The following is a 27,049-nucleotide window of genomic DNA, read 5'->3' on the forward strand; positions in this document are numbered from 1 at the left end:
TAAAAAAACAGTATATATTACAATAGTATGCTTTTATCAGTACAGAACCACATCTATATTCCTAAATTTGGATTTCAGCTGCTTTTCATAATCAGTCATTACAATATGTGGACATTGATACAAAGCCAGAAATTTAAGGCTTTTATAATACTCCGAAATTATATCCACTATTACTGGTGTAATATTTCTTATCCTAGAAAGACTAAGACTTTCTAGCTTTATAAATATATTGCTGCCCAATGTTTTCAGAAGTGCTAATTCAGTAAAGTTAGTGTTATTCCATATCTGTAAATGTTGTATTGTCCTTAGGTTGGAAAGCGCCAACAAACCAACATCAGTAAGGTTCTCACACCTTATTATCGCCAAGTCTTTGAGAGCTGGACACTGTGCCAGCAGGGCAAGGCATTTATCATCCACTGCGTCACCTCCATATATGTGAAATGTGACCAACATGTTTTGTTTCGATAGTATTAACTTTTTTATATAGTCTACATCCAGATCTTTAATTTTCTCTATCAATATATGACTTAAATGATTACAATTCAATAAAGCATCACAATTAAATGGGTTTAATCCAAAATCTGATAGGGCTAAATAATTTAACTCCTTAAAGTAATCATATTTCACTATTAAGTCATCCTTGCTGGTCATGAGTAAAGAATTCCTTAAATTTAGTTTTTTAAGATTTGGCCATCTCAAAATATCCTCTTCAAATTCTTTTGTAACTCTGCACATAACTAATTCCAGTGAAGTAATATAGTCACAGTTAGCTGTAATGGATTTTATAGTAGCATAACTGTATACGTACTGTAATTTTAAGCAATATATATACTTGCCGTGGGTTGATATGATTTCCAGATTGCGCTCACTTACTTCACTTTGACCGGGCTTCCCTGAATAAACAATGACAATATGTCTCCATAATGATGCATCTCGAGATAATTTTCTCCAACGCTTACATACATTCTCACAGGTCAAAATTGATTCCAGTGGAAGGTTTTTAAAGATAAGTATTATAATTTCATCTGGTAGATGCTCAATTAAGTCATAGTTGTTTTCGTCCCCAGACACCATTCTGACGTGTTCCAACGATGTTAACTAAAACAAGTAAAAGATAAGTAAGATAACAGAATTTTTTCATTAATACATTAATAAAAATTACCTTTTTTCTCACATTAAATCATTTCAAATAGTTTAATTTTGGTTGAATCGTACAGGCAGCACAAGACAGTAAATCTTTGGCGCGTTGCGCGATCTCTTTGTTTAAACAGGCAAGTCATTTGTTCGTCTAATTTTGGCCAAATGCGTAGAATACATGTATGAACTTTTTCTAAGTTATTTTGAGAAATTCTTCAATAATACGATTCACTCAAATCAAACGTCACAACAAATAAGCAAGTATAACTTTTTTTATCAATCAAACGTCAGGGAGTATGTGAAAGAGATGAACTTATGCGGTCTTTGTTAATTAACAAGGGATGCAAATACAAGTAGCAATTACGCGGGCACCTTGACGAAGTGGTCCGAAATGTACTTTGTTCACGATGGTTCAGCGTTGAGGTCTTATTATTTTTAAATATTAAAATGATTGATTAACTTAATCTATGAACGTTTAATTATTACTTAATTTTTTTTGTAACATATTAATGAGGCCATATTTTATATACTCATCAAGTTTATCTAAGCCATAAAGTGATTTTTTTCAACATGTAATTTTCTCACTACGACAAGATGTATGCTTACGCAACGCAACATCCACGCGTCTCGTCGCTTTTTCGATCGTTATTTGAAGCGAGACAAAAAATCCGCATCAAAGCTCTTCACTACCTGCGAGCTGCGGCAGCCGGCACTGCCGGCAGATCCTTGTTTTTTTTTATCGTCTGCGACTAAGTTCATTCAATTCAGTGGTCGAATCCGTCGGGGCGGGTCGTCACTGTAACAAGTAACATCGCATCATATTTTTGTGTATTTTAAAAGGCGACCTAACCCGACTCTAGTACTTAATATAATCAGTCACAATGTTACACCTTAAAAATATTGCTAAATCTGTAACTCCGCCTTTAAAAAATTCAATCCAAAATGAAGCAACCAACGTGGTCAGAATCGCGCCTGCTGCTGCGAACGTTCTTTGCTGCCGAACTTACGCCAGCCATGAAATACCTGAAAGGCTTAAGGATATTCCTACAAGTGCAAAGCCGAGGTTCTTTGACATGGTGGAGTATTTCTTCCATAGGGCCTGTCAGGTAGTTGAAGACAAATTAGTAGAAGATATGAAATCAAGAGTACCCGTTGAAGAGAAGAAGAAAAAAGTATCTGGTATCTTGAAACTTATGCAACCCTGTGATCATATTTTGGAAGTCCAGTTCCCTTTGAGGCGTGACTCTGGAGACTATGAAATGATCCTCGGTTACCGCGCTCAGCATTCCTCCCACAGAACACCCACTAAAGGAGGTAAGTGCCCTTAACATACATATTTTTATAAAGATCGCTTATGTACATCACAAGAGTAATTATATTGTGCCGCAGTTAGTTAAATCCGATAATAGGGAAATTATATTTATAGCTCAAGAGACACGTGATGTTGCCGGCTGCCGTAATGTTACGTAGGTTTCTAGCGAGATTTAACTGGGACTGAAATAAAAGCACAACCTACTTAAGCTGTGCTTTGCTATATTTGGTAAAAAGTATCTATATAAGTTAAAAATCTATCTAAATTAGAGATTAGGAGAAAATTTATTGACACAAACAAGTAGGTATGCGGTATGCCTAGGGTTGCCATTCGTCAAGTATATATGGGAGTCACCGTTTTTAACTGTCGCGTCCCGTATTTTTACCTGTCCCGTATAATCCGTATATCAATACCGCTGTAGGATACCTATTACCTACATAAATGGTCACAATATCTCTATATAACCAGCTCCCACAGTCATATAGCAGTAAAGTTAAGCTAATCCTAAAGGAATAATATATAATAACAATATGTAACAATTTTCAGGCAAATAATTACTAAGAGCAGTATTTTATAGGGTGGGGACCCTCATACTTGTTTTAAAATGTGGTGCTGAATATCGAAAGGTCCTACAATCCTTACATTATAAGTACGAGAAGGGTTATTCCCACTAGTTACCACCAAGTTGTTACCAGTGGTAACTACTGGGATTGTTTTTCCCACCTTTTACCACAGGTAAAAAAAATCTCAGTAGTTACCACCAAACCAAGTTGGTGGTAACTAGTGGTAATTTTTTTTCCCAGTAGTTACCACTGGTAAAAGGTAGGATTTTTTTTTCCCAGTAGTTACCACCAAAATTTGGTTAGCATTCAATACTAATAAAAACAGTATAAATATGGAGTTCCTTTATCAATAATTAATTAAACGTCGAATTAATTATAAGTTAATTAGTTATTCGTTTCATTATAAGTCGATTACTGAGTAAATTGCCTTAAAGGTGATAAAAAAATCGGTCTTTGACTGATTTGTTTGTTCGTTCGTATAATTGTGACGTTATTTATTGAAAGGGACTTTATTGTCGATGGCGCTTACGCCATTATCAACGATGCTCCTATACAAATGCAACGCTGCGCTACGCAGTGTGGCGTAAGCGCCCTTGACAAAAGATCCAGGTTTCATAGAACTAGTAGCGGTAACTACTGGGAAAAAAAAATCCCTGTAGTTACCACCAAACCAACTTGGTGGTAACTAGTGGGAATAACCCGTACGAGAATTTCGTGTATTACGAAAATAACATTATGCCGCGCTTTGGGAAGTGTTTTGGTGAAAAGTAAAAAAAAACGGCTCAATCGGTACTAGTACAAGCCGAACGTGTTCAAAATAGGTATTTTCCGTTGAAAGTAGGTATTTATTTAGAAGATATGTACCTAAGATCCCTTTAGTTCACAAAACTTATATTGCTAGAGGGCCAGTTTCGGCTAAATTCACGATACTCCTGATGTCGAAACGCCCTGAGGAGTCGCGGATCAGTATGCTTGCTTTGAATTCTAGAATTATCATTTCCCTCTCGTTGTCCCGGCTTTTTGCCATGGCTCATGGGGGCCTGCGGTCCAATTGGCGTAGGCACTAGTTTTTACGAAAGCGAATTCCATCTGACCTTCCAACACAAAGGGGAATCTAGGGACTATTGGGATTAGTCCGGTTTCCTCACGATGTTTTCCAAAAACAACTGGTAAATATCAAATTATATCGAAGGCAAGTTTACCTAGGTATGTACATAAGTTCGGAAAAACTCATTGGTATGAGCCGTGGTTTGATTGAACCCCGCTTGCAACGGCTGCAACCTCTGGATTGAAAGTCGCTCGCTCTTACCGTTAAGCTACCAGAGCTCTTAAGATTCTCTCTTTATAGATCGTGTCATTCACGACGACGCGTGCCTTAGATTTGACAAATCTGCGCGTCATCGTGGATAACACGAATTACAGATTCTAAAATCATACAACTCCAAAGCGGCCCGTGAGCCGCGAGTAGGTACTTTCTTTTAGCTCGCAAAAAGACAGTGAGTGAACCAAGGGCAATTCTATCCGCAAAAAAATCAGAAGAGATCTCACTTTTTCATAAGATTCGTGACCCCTGTTGTAGGGTGTGTCTACGCACAGTTACCTTAATTTACAAGGAAGTCTCAAATAAATTATAACATATAGTTAGACCAAGCTCAGTTGGCAGCGATTTTGATAGTCCAGACGGTGCAAGTGTTATTTTAAACGTCAATCTCATATGAGATTATGTCACGACGTTTAAATAATACTTGCACCGCCTGGGCTATCAAAATCGCTGCAAACTTAGCTTGGTCTAACTTTACAAAAAAATACATTTGAAATTCTCACAACGAGCCTTTTCTAATTTACCCCCAAAAGTGGCCCCCATGTTCAAAATATTACACGTTCGGCTTTGGGTCATTGACCTATATATATTATGTGTGCGTAACTTTTCAATTCCAGTCCAGTAGATTCGGTGCGAATTGGCTGTGCAGACAGTACAGAGTGATCCGACTTTGCAGTGTGGAAGTGGCAATATAAACGTATTTTCATATGATCACATTTATGGTGACTGTCACACCCACATGTGCGTGCAAGGTTTTCTTGGTGCGACTCTATGCGTAGAGGCTTGAGGCTTGACTTGACATTGACACCACCTAAAATCAGATCGTCAGCATATCACCTGGATAACGATTGAACGTAGGTATCTGCACGTAATTTCCAGCAGGCTAATAATAATAAGTGGTAATGATAAGTAATTCGTCTGCGTTACCAAGCCCGCGACACGGGGGCTTGGCTCTGACGCGTCAACCGAAAACACTTTATGTAACAAGAAAATACCATTTCACGTCATGATACTTATATAATTTGAAGGTCGCGCACTTAGATAATCATTCGAGCAAACTAAACTAGCCCATGTTTATGAATTTGTATAATCATTTGTACAGTCAGCATCAATAGTAGCGGATGAAACAACGCGCCAAAAGTATCTGATATTCCGGATAACTTTTCCAAGTATAGATAAATCTCTAAACATTCGAAAGTATATCTTTTACCGTCTTAATTGTTCTACATATAGAACCACCATATTTTGTTAAGCTGTTTCAGAATGGTAGATACTTTTGAAACCTTGTTTGATCCGCTACTTTTGATGCTGACTGTACCTAACTATTCCGGGCGGTCACATTACTATCGGAGTCATGGAATGTTGACAATATCTTGAAGATGTTTTTCAGATGATATTTTGATTGATAATCATAGACAGATAATACCTATTACATTACCTACCATGGATATCTGCACCTTTCGCGGAATAGTTGCATACATTTTGATTATGAGATTATGACTTAGGTACTATTTGTTTTCGCGTTTTCTTGTTTACTAAACAAAAGCAAACTACAAAGAATATGTTGCCATTACCGATTTCAAAACACGCCGAGCTACCCCCTAATACCAGCCACACCTGCATTATTAGCCTTTGAATATTTTTTTAAACGCATTGACATATATATCTAAGGACGGGCCTTACGGGCACTAAGAATGGGGCCAGTACAGCGGTGTCACGCACACGAATTCGAGCTAATCGAAATAGTGATGAAGACGGATTAATTTTTTTCAGGTTGTATTTTTTGATGGCCGACTGACGTGAAAATTTTTGTGTAATTCTAATAAATTCTAATAGAATCTTTCGCTTGCACGGGACTCAAAACAAGCACTCGAAGAAATATCAAACTTTGCTCTCTTGTTGTACAATACAAATAACTATTTTTTGCCGAGGCCCGAGGTCAAAATGCGCTTGGTTGCTCACACTATCCCGACGCTCCTAAAAGTAAAACAGTAGGTATCAATCATACCTACGCTAGTACATAATACACGGAATGTTTCCAAATATTTCACTTAACTTCTTAGTTTTGCTGACGGGCAGTAAATAAGTACTTATTGTAACTCGCTAGATTTGCACGTGGGTAATTGTGTAATGGGTATCCATCCACCCACGCAGTAGATATTTATATCTTCTAGGAAATTAGCGAAACGAATATTTCATACATTTTTCGTATAGGACGCAAAGTATTCGCCATGCTATCATGTATTGCAAACGCTTATGATGATTCCCTTTGAACGTATTGACATTCCTTCTGCTTTTATTCCAAATTCTTATACATTTAGTAATGTAGAGATAGAGAGATCTTTATTTGCATCCAAGTACACTTTTCATGTAACATTCAGGCACATGGACCCTGTTAGGGTGTCGCAAAATTCAAACTGAAACGAATAACATAAGTACAGTTTATAAGTTTTATCGAGTCCTACGCAATTATCCCGTAAACCTGCGTAGTTATTTTTAAACAAGTCTGTACAAACTATACACATAATTCACATGCAATATTTGTTCATTTATTTAACAAAGCTCTTCCTGTTGTTATTCACGCTGTAATTTCGAGTAATTACCCAAAGGGCCCAAACGTTGTGGCAGGCCACTGTGACAATACTAGCCATCTAAATGGCAATGACCTGTGGTTTAGTGTAACAGTGCTTGTTTTAAGAGGGACCTACAATACAATACTCGTATTGTAGGATTTGTAGGTCTCTCTAGGCGTAGCGAGGCGTGGGCGAAGTAGGCCCACGGCCACGCACTTAACAAAGCACTTAAGGGGTGCAAATCCTACATTTTTATTAACTTGGGAATACACATCGAAAGAAAAGGGTTTCGCCTACGGCTTTATACAAGAAAATTAAATAAAATAGTAACTCGGCGCTCGCAAATCGCCCGTGTGCCTGCACCCTTAGCAAGGGACATTTTTGTACGATTGTCAGATTTTTAACCCCCGACGCAAAAAGTGATGTGTTATATGTTTGGCGCTCCAAAGGGTGCACCGATAAGGATGCGTTTTTTTTACGTGTAATAAGACAGTTTCGTGTAGTGGTTCTTAGATATGTTTGGTAGAAATCAATCCAGCAGGTTGAAGAGTGGCCTGAAATTGTTTTTTTTGGCAGATAACGTAGGGAGTTTTTTTTTTAATTTAATAGTTATATCTATCGTTTCTGAATATTGTATTGCTTTAATGTAATGGGTCTCATATAGACATATGATCTTCAAAAAGATGGTATGTACCATTAAAAAAACTTGTCATCTTGTTTGTTGACAGTTCGTATCTTCTACGTGCGTATGTAGTTATATGTCAAACCGTAAACTGTGACGTCACACAATTTTCAAAGAGCGTTTTGGGCGCGAAAGCATCTGTCAAAATATATTTTGTTAATTTAACATATTTAAAGCCGTTTTTAGTATAAAAGTTGAATTTTAGGGCAACTTTTAGTTAATATAGAACGTTATACGAGCGTTTCAAAAAATTAGAAACAACCCTATTAAAAATGGTGTCATCCACAGGTATTCGATTCTCAACGGACGTGACCAGGGACGAAGTGAAGGCGCTGTCCGCGCTGATGACCTTCAAGTGCGCCTGCGTGGACGTGCCCTTCGGCGGCGCCAAGGCTGGCATCAAGATCAACCCCAAGGAGTACTCCGAGCATGAGCTCGAGAAGATCACCCGCCGCTTCACGCTGGAGCTGGCCAAGAAGGGATTCATTGGTGAGTTGACTTCAGCGAATGGGTCATACTTCGGACTTCTCTAGAATCCATCGTGTCCTTCGTATGTTTCACGGCTGCGGCGCATTAGGCGATCTCGTTGTATGATAGTATGCACGAATAGATTCAATTAAATTTGTTAATGATGGAGTGCAAGGAGCTGTATGGTTTTGTTTAGTTGCCTTTTTACGACACTGGGTTTGGATCTTCATTGTGAATACTAGTCACAACCACTACTAGACAGCCAAACCACTAATACCTCCATACCACTAATAGACAGCTTTATTTTCTTTTTATTGAACTGCACCATCATTCGGTTCGACGGTTGATGCTTTTAATATTTAGCTTGGCAGCGACTTCAAATCAAACATATCAGTTGCTTGCGCATCTCAAAGCGATAAGTAAAACAATGTAAAATCTATCACAAGATAATTGTATATAAAATGACTTTTAAATGTAAATATGTACCAATAAATATCATATCATATCATATCATATAATATTTTGTTTTATCCTTTTTGAAGCTGGTTTTTTTTTTAAATTGAACACTACAGCATTTTTTTACGGTGGTCTTCCCTTAAGTTATGGCGCTTGTTTCTACAATGTTTTAATTTAAACTAACAATTAGGTTACAAATAATACTTTTCATTATGTTCTTAACAGACTTCAACTATGGTTTTGTCAGGTTAGCAATTACATGTAATAAAGTGCATAGGTACCACCAGACAAGAAGTTAACAATGTATTGGAATAGGTCAAGCCGGCATAACCGGCACACCTACTGTTGGGAAGAAGCCAAGTGTGCTCCCACCCATGATCGATTATAGCTTTTGAGACTTTTAAACAACTACTTTTCTCTCGAGCTCAGTTTTTGCAGATTCTTCTGAACTTTGAATTATTAGTATTCTATTATTAGATATTTATCTATAGAAAAATTTTACACAAATATTATTCGGGTGAACAATTCAAACTGTGCCTTTAGGGGAAATCTGTAACTACAAGAGAAACGGCGTTTTGTAAAATTGTATTCTAAGATTATTGAGCGGGCGGGAATAACCCTCTATAATTTCTGACGTATTTTAGTGTTCAATCTAATACATAATATAGCAAATCAAATGTTTACATTAAGTACATAGGTTGCTTTGAACTGACTGTTTTGCACGCGAGTCATGTAATTGCTGGATGACGTAACAAATGCTAAACTACTTATTGATTCAGGTCAGTGACCTAGATTACCTAGGTTGAAAGTCAACAGTCTAGCAAATTGCATAATGCTTCTAGACTGATGTTCTTATTATTACCGGATAGTTACTCCAAGCACTGAGGAGAACCAGTATAAGTGAGGTCTCTAATGTTATGAATCTCAATACTTTATTCTAATTTTCTTTTGCTGTCTCGCTGCTAAGAGGGACTGGGAAATAATAACATATTAATATTTGTTGTTCCACGGTAAAGGTGCCTTAATATGGTTGGCGCTACCCTATTTTAACGACGCTCCGATACTAATGCGACGTAAGGACCAACCGCTATACGGTACCTTTACCCGTAGAACGTCATATACTTTTCTCTGTCCTTATTATCAGAAAGTATCCTGATGATAAACACATAAAATGATAGATCGCTGAGATTTGGTTAAATGTTACGAGTTACGGTACCCTAAGTAAATATGTGCGACACGTGAATAACACATTAAAAGGTATTATTTGGTGTGCCAATATAACTAGCCTCAAGTTAAGCATGTCATTCAGTGTTGTGACAAAATATGTAGTCAGTGTACTCAGTGTATTACTGCTAATGCTGTCAACAGGACAACACAATAGCTAACTAAAAATTAACATTGATTTATGATTTTCAGATTTATTGTTAGTTGTTGTAGGTTACCAGTGGAAAGCGCTCATTATGTATTTACCTACGTATTTAAAAACGATTTTTAAATTTATTTTACAAGTTATTTGACAAATAAATCAAATAATAAATAATAACTAACTATCTAGCTCCACGCTTAAATTTTGTTTGCTTCCTCTTACTGTAGGTTACAGATAAAAGAAATTATCAGGCAAAATGCCTAAATGTTCATTCGAGTAGCTTTGATAAACTGACAAAATTATCTTGACCGATCGCGCAACTTTAATAACGTTTTTGCTTGGTTGGTAAATAATAAAAATAGCCGAAATATATATGGCCACATAAATACGATAAAGCCATTAATTTACATATGCACTATCAATTCTTTCGTTATCGGTGTGACAAATGGTGACAAAGCAGATGTCACTTTTTAACGCGCTGCCACGTCGTAGACCACTACGACCATCATAAACGTTCTGGCAAGCGTATGGTAACTGCGTAACTATGCAATGTAGGTACATATATCATTTTTGGTACAAGCTTTTATCGCTCACAGTACTATAAGGGCAATTAATTCTCATCGAGTCAATTCTAAAAACTCCAAACACAATTGGGTTGAGTTGTTTCATCAAAGAGATCCTATGGTAACATAAGATATAGAAGTTACTTTCAAATATATTATGAATAGACATGGGTACTATCAATCAGAGGTCCGCGCAACGCCGGCGCGACGCCGCCGCCGCTGGGTCATCGAAAAAGTCACGCCGATCTCAACATTTCAAACTAAATTTTAAAAGTTCAATGTACGGCGCGGAGTGTGACAAGCGTTCAAGATCATTTTGCCAGCCTAGGCCATCGATGTTGCATGAAAATCGATTACCGGCGCGCCTCAGTCAAGCGCGAGCAACGCAGTAGCTCGCAGCTTATTATTACGAACGTCAAAAAACATTTCTACGCATTTTTTGAGAAAAATCAATATAGATATTTTCATTGCCATAAAACAATGGCCTTCGTGCCGGCGGAGCCGCGCCGCCGGGTACGAATGCTAGCGCGCCGCTACCGGTATTTAGGGATGCGGCGCTGACCTCTACTATCAATGAATCAGTAGTTGAATTGTATAATTAAATAAACTTCATCAGCTTTTTGCACAAACAACGCTTCGATTGACCGTAAGTAAAGGTACTAGTAAGAGCCCGGCGACGTGTTGCGACCGCAGGCGCAGACGACGTGTCGTCTTACATACATGTGGATTACGTATTAATTAAATATTATGACGGGTCGAGTTGTAGTAGAAACATGCCCAAGGTCGCTTCAAAAGTAACAATATAGGTAACGTTGACTGAAAGCAAATACGACTTGATATATATTTGACGAAACCTATTTATTCATATATTCCAATTGTCGACTCCCGTAGGGCCCGGTGTGGACGTGCCCGCCCCCGACATGGGCACCGGCGAGCGCGAGATGTCGTGGATCGCCGACACGTACGCCAAGACCATCGGCTACCAGGACATCAACGCGCACGCCTGCGTCACCGGCAAACCAATCAACCAGGTCGGTACCAGTACCACACGACGGTTCCGACTCGGGTACCGAGCGCGAGATGTCGTGGATCGCCGACACGTACGCCAAGACCATCGGCTACCAGGACATCAACGCGCACGCCTGCGTCACCGGCAAACCAATCAACCAGGTCGGTATCAGTACCACACGACGGTTCCGACTCGGGTACCGAGAGCGGAATGGCGCGTGTGCATCACCGACAGCTAAGGATACTTTGCCCGAAATGAACCCGCCTAAGTGATGAGATGTTGGCGTGGCTCTGTCACTTATGTTTCTTATCCTATAATATTCTACAGTTCGGCTGTGACATCGCCATTTAATACAAAGCTAGCCGCGTCACCTTCTGTCACCGCATTGAGACAAATAGGGACCTAAGACGTGCTAGAATTATGAAATTTTCGAAAAAACATTGTTAAAAATAAATTTTGTTTTCATGAAATAATAAAATTTAAACGAACAAGCCAAATTTATCATTTTTAGGGTTCCGTAGCCAAATGGCAAAAAACGGAACCCTTATAGATTCATCATGTCCGTCTGTCTGTCCGATTATGTCACAGCCACTTTTTTCCGAAACTATAAGAGCTATACTGTTCAAACTTGGTAAGTAGATGTATTCTATGAACCGCATTAAGATTTTTACACAAAAATAGAAAAAGAAACAATAAATTTTGGGGGTTCCCCATACTTAGAACTGAAACTCAAAAAAACCCATACGTGTGGGGTATCTATGGATAGGTCTTCAAAAATGATATTTAGGTTCCTACTATGATTTTTTTCTAAACTGAATAGTTTGCGCGAGAGACACTTCCAAAGTGAAAAAAATGTGTGTGTGTGTGTCCTGTAACTTCTAAAATAACAGAATGAAAAATCTAAAAAAAATATATGATATACATTGCCATGCAAACTTCCACCGAAAATTGGTTTGAACGAGATCTAGTAAGTAGTTTTTTTTAATACGTCATAAATGGTACGGAACCCTTCATGGGCGAGTCCGACTCGCACTTGGCCGCTTTTATTTATCATGTCTCAAAATAGGAAATGTGCATTAAAAAAATATGAACTATCTTTATCAATTTTAAAATGACTATATTTGATCGCACAGGGAGGTATTCACGGCAGAGTGTCGGCCACCGGCAGGGGCGTGTTCCACGGACTCGAGAACTTCATCAACGAGGCCAATTACATGAGCATGATCGGTAAGATATTTTGCTTTGTCATACCTTAAGACTATTGAACATTTCTTGTCATCAAATCATCTTTTTCTTGCACCGATAAAAGGGGACAGAGATTTGTGAAACGGCCCCCGGTATCCTACCTTCTTTACTTAATGAGTTACATATTCGTAATGAATGATGTTGATGAATAAATAAGCTCCGGAAAACCAAGTTCTCTATGATTTCTATGAATGACATGCAGGTATAACAAATAGATGCTTCAGATTTTATATATTGGGTATATGAAGGTGTTCAGTTATGAAACTTTTGTGTTTTTACTAAAGGAAAAATCATGGGAAAATCAGCAAGACCTATCCCAACATGCATGACCCATTTTCCCTTGTTTCCTCAATTTATGAGATCCTGGGTCCTTTAGGGTGCAACTATGAAAAACAACAGGGGAATATATTAAGGTATTTGCTAATTCATCACTTCACTTAGTCACGTAACGTAGGTACTAGTTTATTATATTGATTTAATCCCGAATATAATAATAATATTCACTAAAAAGGTCATAATTATATTCATTCAATCTAGTTGTTATGAGTTGATAAAGCGATAAGTTAGCAATCAGGAGTAGTTATGTCTTAATTATTAGCAGAATGTTATCGAGTCATCAAATCGAAGCGATTGTAGTTCGTAGTTTATCTCTGCTTACGATCTCACTTGTGTTACTCATAAATTAAATACCTACTACCTACCTATGAAAACGACTACTACTTAGTTTAAATATAAATATGCAGTAGATAGATAACCCTTAATTGATTTAGAGTTGGTCAATTGGTCCCACTGCTGGAGCATTCCAGGGGCTGTCCCGTACGGAAGCATTTTATTTCCTGTGTTGCGACTTTTTTTCGGCGTTTACAGCAGGCCCTTTGAGATTATTTTTCTGTGCATATTTTTGACCATTAGTCACAGAAAAGTAAACTCTTGTACCTGCAAATCTTTAGAAAGTTCGCGTTTGTACGGGACAAAGGTAGACCATTTCATGCAATGCTCCTGCTGGATAAATTCCATTTACGTGTGCTGCGTCTGGCCCGATGGCCTCGCACGACCGGTCCCGCCGCCTGTGTGATGATGTTCATTGAAAACTAGCTGAATAGATGCACCCGACCCGCACCCGCCGCGTGTGCGCAAGCTAAATAGTACATTGTGCAACGAGGGGGGTAAGTGAAATAATGGACACGAGGGAGATAATTCCCGACAGCCGCAAACTGGAGGGAATTAAAGACCCAAGTTTGCAATATTCTTACCCCCGGAGTTACACACAATGTTTTTCATCACACTTGAGAAAAAAAAACTAAATTTTAAGTGAAATATATAATTCTTAAATACGGTGACATTTCAAACATTCGTCCGCCATATTGTCATTCGTTGACAGGTTAGACATAGAATGCACAAACCTATCCGGGTCTATGCCTTCTATGTTTAACTAGGGAGTTACAGCTGTTTTTTTTTCACAATCCATAACTCCAGCGGGAATAATATAGGCCTTTGTCCTTTAGTACACCTGCATGATATAAGATTTTTTTCGAGCAAGTGTGATTGTGTCAGGCACGACCCCCGGCTGGGGCGGCAAGACGTTCATCGTGCAGGGCTTCGGTAACGTGGGCCTGCACACCTGCCGCTACCTGGTGCGCGCCGGCGCCACCTGCATCGGCATCATCGAGCACGACGGCTCCATCTACAACCCCGACGGCATCGACCCCAAGGTACACCACAAGCATAGCTCATCGGTTTAGTCGCCCACTGATTACCATAGACCTCTCTACATGTACATCCAGCTGCAAAAGTGCATGACCACAATAAATGGAATTCAACCATAAAGTTGCCATGCATTTTACAGCACGCTGTATGCCACTTATCCCAGTCCTGAACCCCCATCCAGAAGTCCCCCGCGATCTTCCGAACGTCGTCCACCCAACAAGCTAACGTGCACCAATCCATCAACATTTTGTTCCATATGCCATCACGCCTGGCGACATGTCTCGTATAAATATAAAAAGAAATGTATTTTGCCATAAATAACCTACATATAAAGTTACACATAATATTTAAAATACGTTTGTTATGAGGCCCTGCTTAATATGTTTTTTTATTAAGTAAATAGTACACATTACTTAAAAACAGATTAACATTGTATTTTAAGTAGTACACACTACTTAAAAACAGATTAAGCATCATGGATATACTTAGACCATTTATTATTTTTTGTCCTTAGATTACACTTGAGAGCTAGAACGGTCGGGAAAATTATACAGCTAGGCATGTTACCTAAACCAGTGGGACGAAACTAATCCTTTCGGGCATTCTCGGCTCCGTTCGGCTCAGCATTGCTCCGAGCAATTATTACGATTGGCACAACTTGACGTCCCTTTTCGTGTACAAACACAGATAAGATAGATAATGACTTGAATTTTGACAACCCTAATTAGCCGAAAGGGATCGTGCCATACGTTAGAAAGGGACAGTATGATTCGTCGCTGATTCGCTGTCAAACTTTGGTTTTGTAAAAAGTTTCTTTCCTGTACGGTAGTATTTATTTTATGTCTAAACAGGCATAGCTACATCGGCTTAACCAATAGATGATAGGAATGCACTGCAAAGGTCGAAGCGTATTGTTATTTGTAAACGTTACGTAATTGTTTAATTTTCACTTGTTTGTAAAATGATAAAGCACCTTGTTATCTCAGAAATATGCTGTACAAGTATCAGATATTCATATCAGAGTGTATCATATTCACGGTCAAGTAAATAGCACTGATTGTAATGCTGAACAAAAATAAAAAGAAACTTTGGTTGGCAGCTGACAAAGGTTTTAAATATAGTGCCAGATCGAAAATTCGCACATGATGCGCGAATGAATGAACATGATTCACACATGCGCACGTGAATGGGTTAAATTTAATCGATTTCACCTGTGATTGTGAGTGTGGTTGTAATTTAACGAATTTATGAATTGAAGCTGAACGGGAGAAGATTCGTAGTTTAGTCTTGAACATCTCATTCATCCTTAAATTTAACAACGGCGGTAGGCGTTTACATGAGAACAATAGTAAATGACACAAAGTGAAACATAATATGTTATTTGCAGGCCCTCGAGGACTACCGGATCGACAACGGCACGGTGGTGGGCTTCCCCGGCGCCAAGCCGTACGAGGGCGAGGGCCTGCTGTACGAGAAGTGCGACATCCTCGTGCCCGCCGCCGTCGAGCAGGTCATCCACAAGGAGAACGCGCACAAGATCCAGGCCAAGGTACGCTGATTGTGGCTGGTACACCTTATCTCTTTGCAATAAGCTCGCTAATGACCGGTCAACAATGAAAACACAGTCTATCCTCAGACGCATATTATATACGATTTAGTACAAATATTTACTGAAAGTTCATAGGCCGCGCAATTGATTATTTTTCACCAGACCAACTGATAAAGGCCCTCTTGATTGTCCAAAAACTAATGAAAAAGTTTCATTTTATCCACATACGGAGCAAAGTAATCAGATACAAATTTTGAATGGTTTCCTTATGTTAACTGGTGGAATTTACTTTAAAATGATGATTTTGAATGATACATTTTTTATTACGTTCTTTTGGATTTGATCTGTTTTTTTTTTATTTGATAAAAGTTTATGTTTCACACGGAGGCAAAGCTTGTTTAACCCTCTTGCCTTGAAACCCTCGCAACGTTCATGATTCCACTTCTCAAACCACTCGCTACTCTCGTGGTTCAATTTTGTTTTCTTCGCTTGCTCGGGTATCAATATTAGCACGAGCGGTTAAACAACATCTTTGCCCCCTAGTAAATACAAATAACTATTAACATGTAGCCCTTATTAGTTATTGATTCGAAACATTCATATTGCACCTCTTATTTGCGCAGATCATCGCCGAGGCCGCCAACGGCCCCACGACGCCCGCCGCGGACAAGATCCTGATCGACCGCAACATCCTCGTGATCCCCGACCTGTACATCAACGCCGGCGGTGTCACCGTCTCCTTCTTCGAGTGGCTCAAGAACCTCAACCACGTCTCGTACGGCCGCCTCACCTTCAAGTATGAGCGCGAGTCCAACTACCACCTGTTGGGTGAGTTCAACCGGTCTTTCAGACCCACTTTACACTTATACTGAAACTGGTAGCGAAACGACAGGCCACAGACTTCTTCAATGTAAACGAGTACTGAACCGCGTCCATTTGTCTAAGTCCCTTACCCATTCGCCATTATCATTTTGAAAGGACAATTAATTCCCGTCGAATTTTAACAAGAAGCTTCAATCGCAATGGTATATATTGATGGCTGATTTTATATCAATGTTACTTAGTAACATTGTTATATGATCAATGATCTAAATAAGGCTCAAGTCAATGACACAACGACCCAAAACCGAAGAGTATGGCTGAAGATTGACCAGGAGAGCCACTCCAAAATAAAATGGGATGTGGATAAAGGCAAAGAGAGAGACTTGAAACATGGTCGGCTACAGCTCATGTGTTTAATTAATGATTGTTTTTTTTTTTTTACTTGGCAACTTTATTAAATGCAGGTGTAGTTAGCGTGTTGTAATTCACATCAACAAGTTAGTTTTGCCTTCAGGCTCTCCGTTTGTTTTCCATAACCGCGATGTCATCCAGCAATATTAAGAAGCGTATTGCATAATTTCAGAGTCGGTCCAGGAGTCGCTGGAGCGGCGCTTCGGGCGCGTGGGCGGGCGCATCCCCGTGACGCCGTCCGAGTCCTTCCAGAAGAAGATCGCCGGCGCCTCCGAGAAGGACATCGTGCACTCCGGCCTCGACTACACCATGGAGCGCTCCGCGAGGGTAACTGCCACTTGCCACTCCCTAATAATACCATTCTTTTTTCCCCACTCGTCGACTGTAGGTAATGGTTGAATTAGATTTCGTATACCAAACTATAATTGCGTATTTTTCATATATGGCCTCCCAACCCAAATATATCTTAATTTTGATTAGCTGTAGTCAAAAAAATTACCATTCACTCCCATAGAAAAGACTAAACGGGCGCGCGGTGAGACTAAATAATCGCGCGTTTATGTCTTTTGAAGTACATTTTTGTCTACTGAGATTTGTGATATTTACCAATAAATAATAAAATTAATTATTTAAATTTTATTGTAAAAAAAAAAAAAATTTTAGATGACTCGTAGTTTGTTTATATACAATAGTGATATAATCGAGCGTATCAAACTCATACCTTACTTAGGCAACTCGGCAAGGTTCGTTGCCTAAACACGGTACTCGACTGAAAAGCTCTCTATTATATCACGTTTGTATAAAATACTAAATACTGTTCGATGTAGTAATACACAGTGGAATTGAATAGAGTCGGACCACGCTAAGTTGTCGTGCCAAGTGCTACGTCAACTATTAAGCTAATATAGATATATGTATGCATTTTTAATGCCAAGTTCGTGCAAAATGAACCTGGTCAGAGGCTAGCTGCAATCTTTCTAAAAGTAATCTCTGTGATGATGTAATCCTGTTATCCCTCATTAGGGCGGTAAAAATACTATATTTTTCATTACTAATACAAGAATATAATTGATCTGAGTTGTTTTGAAAACCAAATTAAATAACCACCTAAAAGTTTTCAATGGCTCGCAACCATAATTAGTGTTACCTTCACTGAGCATTACCTAAAAACATTTAAATTTTTAACCGTGAGTTAAATCTGACCGTGGGTCTCAGCGCCCTTATAAACGTTAAAACGGGCATTTACCATTTACGTTTGCAGGCTATCATGAAGACTGCCATGAAGTTCAACCTGGGCCTGGACCTGCGGACGGCGGCGTACGCCAACTCCATCGAGAAGATCTTCACCACCTACGCCGACGCCGGCCTCGCCTTCTAAACGCGCTCTAAATTACCAAGTATTTTCTGCATTTTTAGATCCTCCTTTAGCTCCTATGCACTTAAGTGTACCTATAACTATTAAGACATTATATTCACAGTATTTTTATCAGTAACCCTTTGACCACTAAAGACGTCAACTGACGCGCGCGGCTACAGTCCGATATGAACCTTCGTGCAATCCGACAAGGTTCAAGACGACGCGCCGCGCACTATAGGCGTGACGATGGCGTTCAAAGGGTTAATGGAGTCATCATGGATTTTATACGTTAATCTAAGTGGATCTTTGTTAAACATATAAGTGAAAATCTAATTTTCTTATTGTATTGTCATGAATTTTCGAAATAAAATATTGTTTTATGTTTACACTCAGTGTTTAATTTAATATTTATGCAATGTATTGTTATTGTTTATAGGAATTTAATAACTCTCAGAAATAATGATAGTTTAAATGGTACGTTGTGATTGTGTTGTAGTTGATTGAGCAAGAAAGATAAAGGCCTTCAAATAACCCTTTGGTACATTTATTAGGACTATTAAATTAACCACTTCTGTTAAAAAATAAAGCGTGGTCGTGCTAGATAGCATCTACCTAATACGACCCCGACCACCCCTATGTCACAGTGCCTACACCTTTTTTTTTTAACACAAAACTTTTTCGTGAATTAGTACTTTAAAAGAAATTACAAAATCTTCCGTGGTAGTGCTGTATAGTGTATAGCATCACACGTATGTCTGCTTATCGTAGTTATATTATTTTTTTGTATTTTATGCGTTAAGTCAAATAAGTTAGTTTATATATATTTAAAAAAAATCCTATAATTATATTATATAAAATAATTGTATTAATCTCAGTTATAAATTTTGCCGAGGGGTACGCTACATTTGAAAATTTATGAAATTAAACAGTTCCTGTACGAAACGGCCAAGCCACATACATATTTAACTAAGGTTAAGTTTCTTTCTGAAGTTAAGGCTTGTAGAGCTAGAAGCTTGGCTCTACAAAAGATCCTGATAACTTTTTGACAGTGTGAGGCTGATAGTTTCGTCTTGACAACATTTTACACGAAAATGTTTTTGGTAGGATTAAACTTACTAAATTAAAAGGTACTAAATCCCGGCGTAAATAAATAATTGTACCTTTACTTAAAATATAAGCGACAGTGTGGTACCTTTTGATTGAGAGTGACCTCAATCAAAAGGTACCACACTGTCGCTCATAGATTCCGAGATCTACTACGTCATCTGATACAAGGTTAAGCCCCATGGTAACAATTCATAAAAGTGATGCTATGTTTGGAAAAAAATAGTAAGAATAATGTATCACTTCCTGTTACAAAAAGTGGAATTTACGTCATCTGATATAAAGATGAGACTGGTCGCAACAGATAGGACGTTTATGTGTAGGTTCATAAAATACTCGTCTGCCAACAAAGTGCGTCTGCCGGGTATTTAAGCTAGAAAGCCCAAAATTTATTTTAAGGGGTCTTGCAATACTGGACATCTCGTTTGAAAAAAGTTTACGAGTTATTTACGAAAAACTAAAAGAAAGGAACCTTTAAACTGACCTAAAACTACTATAAGTTAGTGCCAAAAATCAATATCAAACATGGAACATTTTTGACAATAGGGTTGTTTTCAATTTTTTGAAACGCTTGTATTACGTTCTATATTAACTAAAAGTTGCCCTAGAATTCAACTTTTATACTAAAAACGGCTTTAAATATGTTAAATTAACTAAATATATTTTGACAGATGCTTTCGCGCCCAAAACGCTCTTTGAAAATTGTGTGACGTCACAGTTTACGGTTTGACACATAACTACATACACTCGTAGAAGATACGAACTGTCAACTGACATTTGTCATTTGTTGTTTATCGCCTAACTGTCAACAGTGTCAATCCGAGAGTTGCGACGTCATCAGAATCTTCAATGACGTTTCGAATTTGGTCACGTGACGTGTGCCAAAAGATATTTTAAAATCAATATTTACAAAAATATGGTCATTACAGGTCCCCTAAAAGTAGTTTAACATGTTCTTATAATCCAAAAGAATTTATTGTGATACAATTCTGCCCTAAGATTTGTAGATGGAAACAACCCTATTAGAGGTTATTTACATTTCAAATACTGTTAACGATGTGCTGATATTCTGTGAAACGGAAAACAATAGGGTTGTTTCCATCTACAAATCTTAGGGCAGAATTGTATCCCAATAAATCCTTTTGGATTATAAGAACATGTTAAACTACTTTTAGGGGACCTGTAATGACCATATTTTTGTAAATATTGAATTTAAAATATCTTTTGGCACACGTCACGTGACCAAACTCGAAACGTAATTGAAGATTCTGATGACGCCACAACTCTCGGATTGACACTGTTGACAGTTAGGCGATAAACAACAAATGACAATTGTCAGTTGACAGTTCGTATCTTCTACGTGTGTGTGTCAAACCGTAAACTGTGACGTCACACAATTTTCAAAGAGCGTTTTGGGCGCCAAAGCATCTGTCAAAATATATTTTGTTAATTTAACATATTTAAAGCCGTTTTTAGTATAAAAGTTGAATTTTAGGGCAACTTTTAGTTAATATAGAACGTAATACAAGCGTTTCAAAAAATTGGAAACAACCCTATTATTAGCCCCGAAATCAGGACTGATTTCGGGTCCGATATCGGGGACTGTGGATGTAATTGGCGCTTGATAAAGTGTAGATGTAATGGGCACTTAACTTCAGGCCTGATATCGGGAAATGTGGATGTAATTGGCCCAGTTCTTGGGCCGTGGATGATTATTAGGCCCGGTAGGCATGAGTGTTTAAAAAGCGTCGCATTATACTCTGCAAACCCACTTTCTCTGTGGAAAAAGGCGCAAAATTCAAATTTTCTATGCCAACATTTCTTTGATCTTAAATTGGAGATTTGTCAAATCGGTCGTTTGATCATTCCGTCTGGACTGACCATTAAAATCAAATTAAAATCTTTAGGTATGGAAAATTTCATAAAATGTGGAACGCACCGTCATTCAATATACTCTATGGCACCGTCGCACCCAATTACGTGTATTCACGAACTGTCAGTCACATAGTAGCATCACAGACTTCGTCTTGAGTGTTTTCCCTTCAGGAAATTTTCCTATAATTCGTAAAATGTTAAGTAAATTTATATTCCTTAGCGTCTTAGCTGCATTATATAATGGAATCGACTCCAAGAGTGTTGAGCTTACTTTCGAATTACCCGATAATGCCGTAGAATGTTTTTATGAGCATATAGAAAACAATACGTCTGCATCCTTGGAGTATCAGGTAATAAGCTACAAATTATGCCGAAATGTACAGTTTTTTCTTTAAATTAGATATTTGTAAAGGTTTTTTTATGGGTATTTCAATATAATTTTAATCACATGCCATTCACACAGTTATTGTTTGCATTCTAACCTCATAACATTTTGAATAACCTAATGGAGTAATTAGAAGACCACTGTGACCACTGTCTATAAGTCTCTCTTATAATTCTTCTGTTTACTCACTTTACTAATATTTTAGGTTATCACAGGAGGCCAGTATGATGTGGATGTCAAGGTGGAAGGACCCAATAAGCAAATAATTTATCAGCAGCAGAAGATGCAGTATGACTCGCATCCTTTTACAGCTACACAAACTGGTACATTTTTAATTAATGTGAATAATAGTCTAAAGAGTAATAAAGTGGAAATTTCAATAGATTTTCAAATATTTAATATCAACAGAAGATACTGCAGGGCAAGCATTATATCAAATCAACCCTAACTTTTGTTGGATTTGTATTTATTTATGGATTGGAGTTAATTGTTGATTAAAATAAATATCCCACATTTCAGGTGTATATAAGGTGTGCTTTAGCAATGAATTTAGTACCTTCTCTCACAAGCTTGTGTACATGGAACTGAATGTTGGCCCTGAGCAGCCCCTGCCTGGTATCGGCGAACATGCTACTGTACTCACTCAGGTAATATTACTTTTACCTGCTACTTACAAGGTTCAGCATTATATTTGCACAAGTGTGACAACTAGCAAAATAATATAATAATGTAAAATTCTCTTATTTTTCTTCTTGCACCATTTTTGTATTTCTGTTAAGCCCTATGGTTGACTGGTAGAGAATGCTATTAGGCATTAAGTCCGCCATTTGTAACTTTTTTGTATTTTGTGCAATAAAGTTTAAATAAATAAAATAACAATTGTTACTGTTGTATCACCAATATTTCATTTTACATTATTTATACTTGAAATAATGACTAATAATTTCCATTCAACAGCACATGCCTCATTACCATTGTAGATTATTTATTTATTATATTTTTTTCTTTAGCATTGTCCTACAACTTGCTATACCTATCTCTATCCAATTCATACAATTAAGGGCAAGTAACCATTCCAAACTAAATGTTTGCTAAAATTGCCAAGAATATTCACATTTTTTGGAAACACTTGCACATCCATAATTGTCCTTCAACTGGTAGTACCTACCAAAGGCAGTTTTTTCTCCATGCATGACAATTACATAATGACTTTTGGAATAACAAATTAATATACATAATGTCTTATTCTTACAGCTTGAAGCATCTGCTGAAGAAATTCACTCTGGATTGAACAAAATTATTGACCACCAAACTCACCACAGACTAAGAGAGGCTCAGAGCCGCAAGAGGGCAGAGGACCTTAATGAAAGGGTGTTTAACTGGTCTATGATTGAAACTGTGGCCATTGTGATTGTATCATTTGGGCAAGTTGTGATTCTGAAGAATTTCTTCAGTGATAGACCTACTCTATACAACAGATTGTAAATTTAGTAAAACCTAGTTTATTTATTAATATATTGTGATTTGGTTAATTTTGTTTCATTATTGAACCCACATTATTTAAAGACAAAGATATAATAAGGATTCTTTATTGTTATTAATATACAAATATTTATTTACATTACAAAGTAGAAATATAGTTTTACAATACTATTTTTAAATTGTTAACAAAACAATCAGCCTCGTTAGAGTAAATAAGGTGCTGGTATAGCCATTAGATTTGTAGCTGGCCCCAAGTGGCAAATCCTTTGTCTATTGTTAACTAAAACCGCGCGCGTGCCACTACCTGCAAAAAAAGGGTCCGGTCACTTTAACCGGTTATTGAATTACATCTATCATAATTGAAATAAGATTCAAATATTGGTCCAATGGAATAATAATTTGCGATTTCTTGTGTGCTGCTGCTGAACCAGTCTAAAATGTCTCCTCGAGATGAGTAACAAAGGCGCGTTATCGGAGAGTGCACCTACACTGGTTTTTTGAGCATTGTACAAGCCCGCACTCAGGTGCCAATTAGAATTATATGACCCTTTTTTTGCAAGTAATGGCACACGGGGTTTTAGTTAACAATAGACAAAAGATCAGCTGCTTGGAGCCAGCTTCAAATCGAAGGACTATATCTGTCATGATAATTTTATAAAGAAAATATGTTCCATGTTTACTACTAATGACATAATGATTGTATTCATAAATTTTGAATTACCATAAGTATGGACACATCTTACTGTCAATCTTTGTAACCGAACTGGCATTTTAGAAAATAAAGTATAGAATATGAGGAGAATATGTTTTGGTAGTGTCAGTGGCACTTGATTATTGTTATAGCAAAAGAGATGGAGATAGTCATATTGTTCCTTCACTTATTAACATACTGCCATGACAAAACATTGTTTTCTAGCAAAAGGTAACTTAATGACAGTAGTTAATATGCTGCCATAAAGATGTAATTAAAAAATCATTCTTAGCAACAACCAACAATGTCCTCAACACTAACCTTTTGCCCGAAAACATCACAATACACATGTTATACTGTCAAGAGTGGTCTAAAAATATGTTAGTAAAACAAAACTAGTACTAGAGGTGTACAATTTTGTTTGGAAATTCAGGTTAGAAGGATTAAATTTCGATAACATATTCCTTGTAAGCCAGTAACAAATAAAGTACCTAGTAAACTTATGTTGTAAATTAAAACAGTACTAATAAAGCAAACACGCCATTGACTAAAGCACAAGGATATGCTATTAGTGGCCTCTGCTCAGCATCTCCAGACATGGTCACAAATAACCTGCTTGCAGATAAGGCGGACCAAATTACAGCCACGGCTGACAGGGTAAGTCCTATTGTTCCCTCCAAGGAAATGAATATACCCAACCCTGCCAGCACAACCATGGGTAACATACAGTAACCTAGCACACTGGCAACACTTAGTAATGTAAACACACCCTCAGAACGGCTCATCAATGAAAGCAAAGAATACATCAATATAACAGACATTACAGAGAGACCGTAAACATAACCAAAGTGAGCTTTGTTTCCTGATAAAAATAAACACACAGCCAATGCTAAACAAAATGTTATCGGCCCAGCAATATCTGTGTCTCTTAACAAGAAATTGGCATCATCAGCTTTTGATTGTCCATGGAATGGATTCATGACAGCCAATGTTTTCTCTAATATCCTATCAGGATATATTTCTAGCTCATCAAGTAGAGGTGGCTCATCGAACTCAGTGGTTTCCGTTGCTGGCTCGCCGGGTATTGGTGCAGGTTGGAACATATTTGGGTTGTAGTATTGGTTGTTGTTTGGAGGATATGCATTCTGTCCTCCTTGGTCAAATGAGAAATCTTGGTGATCCGTTGGAAAACTCTGAAAATCTAAACATATCATATTTTTAGCTGTTAAACACAATTCAATACTCAAATTAATTTATCTGACCCTATACTTACCCAACGTTTGAGCTTGATCGCCAAAAGCATTGGAGGTATTGAAAGAGTAATTTTGGCTGTTATTTTGGCCCTGCCAGGAGTAATCATTTGGATTGTTGTAGTTAGCCATACCTCACAAATTAAACTAAGTAATGAAACGTATAAAACTGTTTATATTCGGTGCGATAACACAGCAGCAAAAGTGCACAAATGCTGTACAAATATGAGTTGTCAATTATTTGTCACTGTCAAAATGACATACCACTAGTATACAAAGCTTTCAAGTGCCAATTACATCCATCAAATTTTTGCATATGAACCATTTCATATGCAAAAATTTCAAACATTGAAAATTTTTGGCAATTAGAGACAAAGTGTTATTTACATTTCAAATTTTGTTAAATGTGCTGATATTCCGTGAAATGGAAAACGATTTTTAGGACTGATTTCGGGCCCGATATCGGGAAGTATGGATGTAATTGGCGCTTGAGCTTGGCACGACCCGGACCGGTGTCTGTTTTTGGACACAGATCAAATACGACGTGTGTCCCACGTTACGTTACGAGCACTAAACACGCGCCAAAGTTAAGAGGTTTTTGAGACAAAATTTGTAGTTCCTTTTCTTATAATTATTTACTACATGATGTTAAAAGAGAAAACACGTTGTTTAAGTTTCAATTTGGTCAATGATAACAAGGTCACGGTGTATAATCGGGGATGTCTCATGCGCTGTTTGCATTGCTTTCACATGCACTGCAACTGGCTACGCGTCGGTTGCACCAAACCTTCTGTCACCGTTAAAGCGTTCACTAAATTTTATTGTATGGGATGCTCCATAGATCTCTGATGCGTGACGTTGAATTCTTGATCAGTCCTTTGTCTATTGTTAAGTAAAACCGCATGTTGAAACCGTATATTTTAATATTATGAATTTCTTCAGCACTTATCAGTTTGACTTAATTCGCCAATAGATGGCATAAGTAGTAGCGATTTTGGAAATTTATTATGGTTGTTTTTGTTGGCAAAACACTAAAATATTTGTAAAATTATTTAGAATAACATATATGTAATATTTTGGATTTAAAGTCACAACTTAGCGATTTGTTGTTTAAGAAAATTAATTACCAAATTAATTTAAAGATGGCACTTTGTTTCCAACGCGCATTTCCTAGAACGCGATGGTGAGATTTTTTCGGGTTTATATATAAGGTCCAAGGAACAATAGGTCGTCAGTTCAAAATCAAATCAAGCAATGAGTGTTAAATACAGTGTGTAGTAGAAATAGTGTGCATAGTAAATAAAGTGGTGGTTTTATACAGTGTGCGTTATTTTTGGACTTCGTTCACCGCACGTGTAAAAAAACCAGGGGGCCTACTGGGAAAATCGGAATTCGCAAATTGCGGGGATCTTTCTCTTTTACTCTTACTAAGACGTAATTAACGTGACAGAGAAAAATGCCCGCAATTGACGAACTTCGATTTTCGCGGTAGGCCTCCAGTGTAGGTTCGCTGTCCGATACGATAACGTACCTTTGTTTCGCATCTCGAGGACACATTTTAAACTCGTTCTGTAGCGTTCGACTCGCCGCAATGTGGGCTGAAATTCGGCTCTAATTGACAAACGTAGTGATTATATGCTCTTTGCTCATTGACATGGAAACCGAAGTTGTTATTTTTATGTTTTTTTGATTGAAATAGGTTTTGCCCAGCATTGTTGTGG

The 27,049-nt window shown here is 37.7% G+C and overlaps 4 protein-coding genes across 6 annotated transcripts; 2 read left to right on the forward strand and 2 right to left on the reverse strand.

Annotated features, from left to right (window-relative positions):
• On the reverse strand, nt 1-1,721 carry LOC133516024 (F-box/LRR-repeat protein 7-like). 3 transcript variants are annotated; one of them, XM_061848702.1, is made up of 2 exons: nt 1,216-1,721; nt 1-1,098 (listed from the first exon to the last, which is right to left on the reverse strand). In XM_061848702.1, the coding sequence occupies exon 2, from the start codon at nt 1,072-1,074 to the stop codon at nt 37-39; it is 1,038 nt and encodes a 345-aa protein (XP_061704686.1). In that variant the 5' UTR covers nt 1,075-1,098; nt 1,216-1,721; the 3' UTR covers nt 1-36. The 3 variants fall into 3 exon arrangements, with proteins under 3 accessions (XP_061704686.1, XP_061704685.1, XP_061704684.1); XM_061848701.1 differs by having other exon boundaries at nt 1,163-1,720; XM_061848700.1 differs by having other exon boundaries at nt 1,175-1,716.
• Nucleotides 1,722-1,857: 136 nt separating this feature from the next.
• LOC133516025 (glutamate dehydrogenase, mitochondrial) lies at nt 1,858-18,927 on the forward strand. The gene is made up of 9 exons (XM_061848704.1): nt 1,858-2,451; nt 7,877-8,077; nt 11,333-11,472; nt 12,584-12,677; nt 14,250-14,407; nt 15,790-15,951; nt 16,575-16,779; nt 17,357-17,511; nt 18,446-18,927. Exons 1-9 carry the CDS (start codon nt 2,019-2,021, stop codon nt 18,560-18,562), a joined length of 1,665 nt encoding a protein of 554 aa, XP_061704688.1. The 5' UTR covers nt 1,858-2,018; the 3' UTR covers nt 18,563-18,927.
• Nucleotides 18,928-21,635: 2,708 nt separating this feature from the next.
• On the forward strand, nt 21,636-23,437 carry LOC133516027 (transmembrane emp24 domain-containing protein 3-like). The gene is made up of 4 exons (XM_061848706.1): nt 21,636-21,870; nt 22,111-22,228; nt 22,425-22,552; nt 23,160-23,437. The coding sequence occupies exons 1-4, from the start codon at nt 21,715-21,717 to the stop codon at nt 23,388-23,390; spliced, it is 633 nt and encodes a 210-aa protein (XP_061704690.1). The 5' UTR covers nt 21,636-21,714; the 3' UTR covers nt 23,391-23,437.
• Nucleotides 23,438-23,478: 41 nt separating this feature from the next.
• Nucleotides 23,479-25,580, reverse strand: LOC133516026 (protein YIPF7). The gene is made up of 2 exons (XM_061848705.1): nt 25,352-25,580; nt 23,479-25,279 (listed from the first exon to the last, which is right to left on the reverse strand). Exons 1-2 carry the CDS (start codon nt 25,458-25,460, stop codon nt 24,591-24,593), a joined length of 798 nt encoding a protein of 265 aa, XP_061704689.1. The 5' UTR covers nt 25,461-25,580; the 3' UTR covers nt 23,479-24,590.
• Between the last annotated feature and the right edge of the window lie 1,469 nt (nt 25,581-27,049).

The sequence above is a fragment of the Cydia pomonella genome, chromosome 3 (genome assembly GCF_033807575.1).
Source record: "Cydia pomonella isolate Wapato2018A chromosome 3, ilCydPomo1, whole genome shotgun sequence".
Taxonomy (NCBI): Eukaryota; Metazoa; Arthropoda; class Insecta; order Lepidoptera; family Tortricidae; genus Cydia; species Cydia pomonella.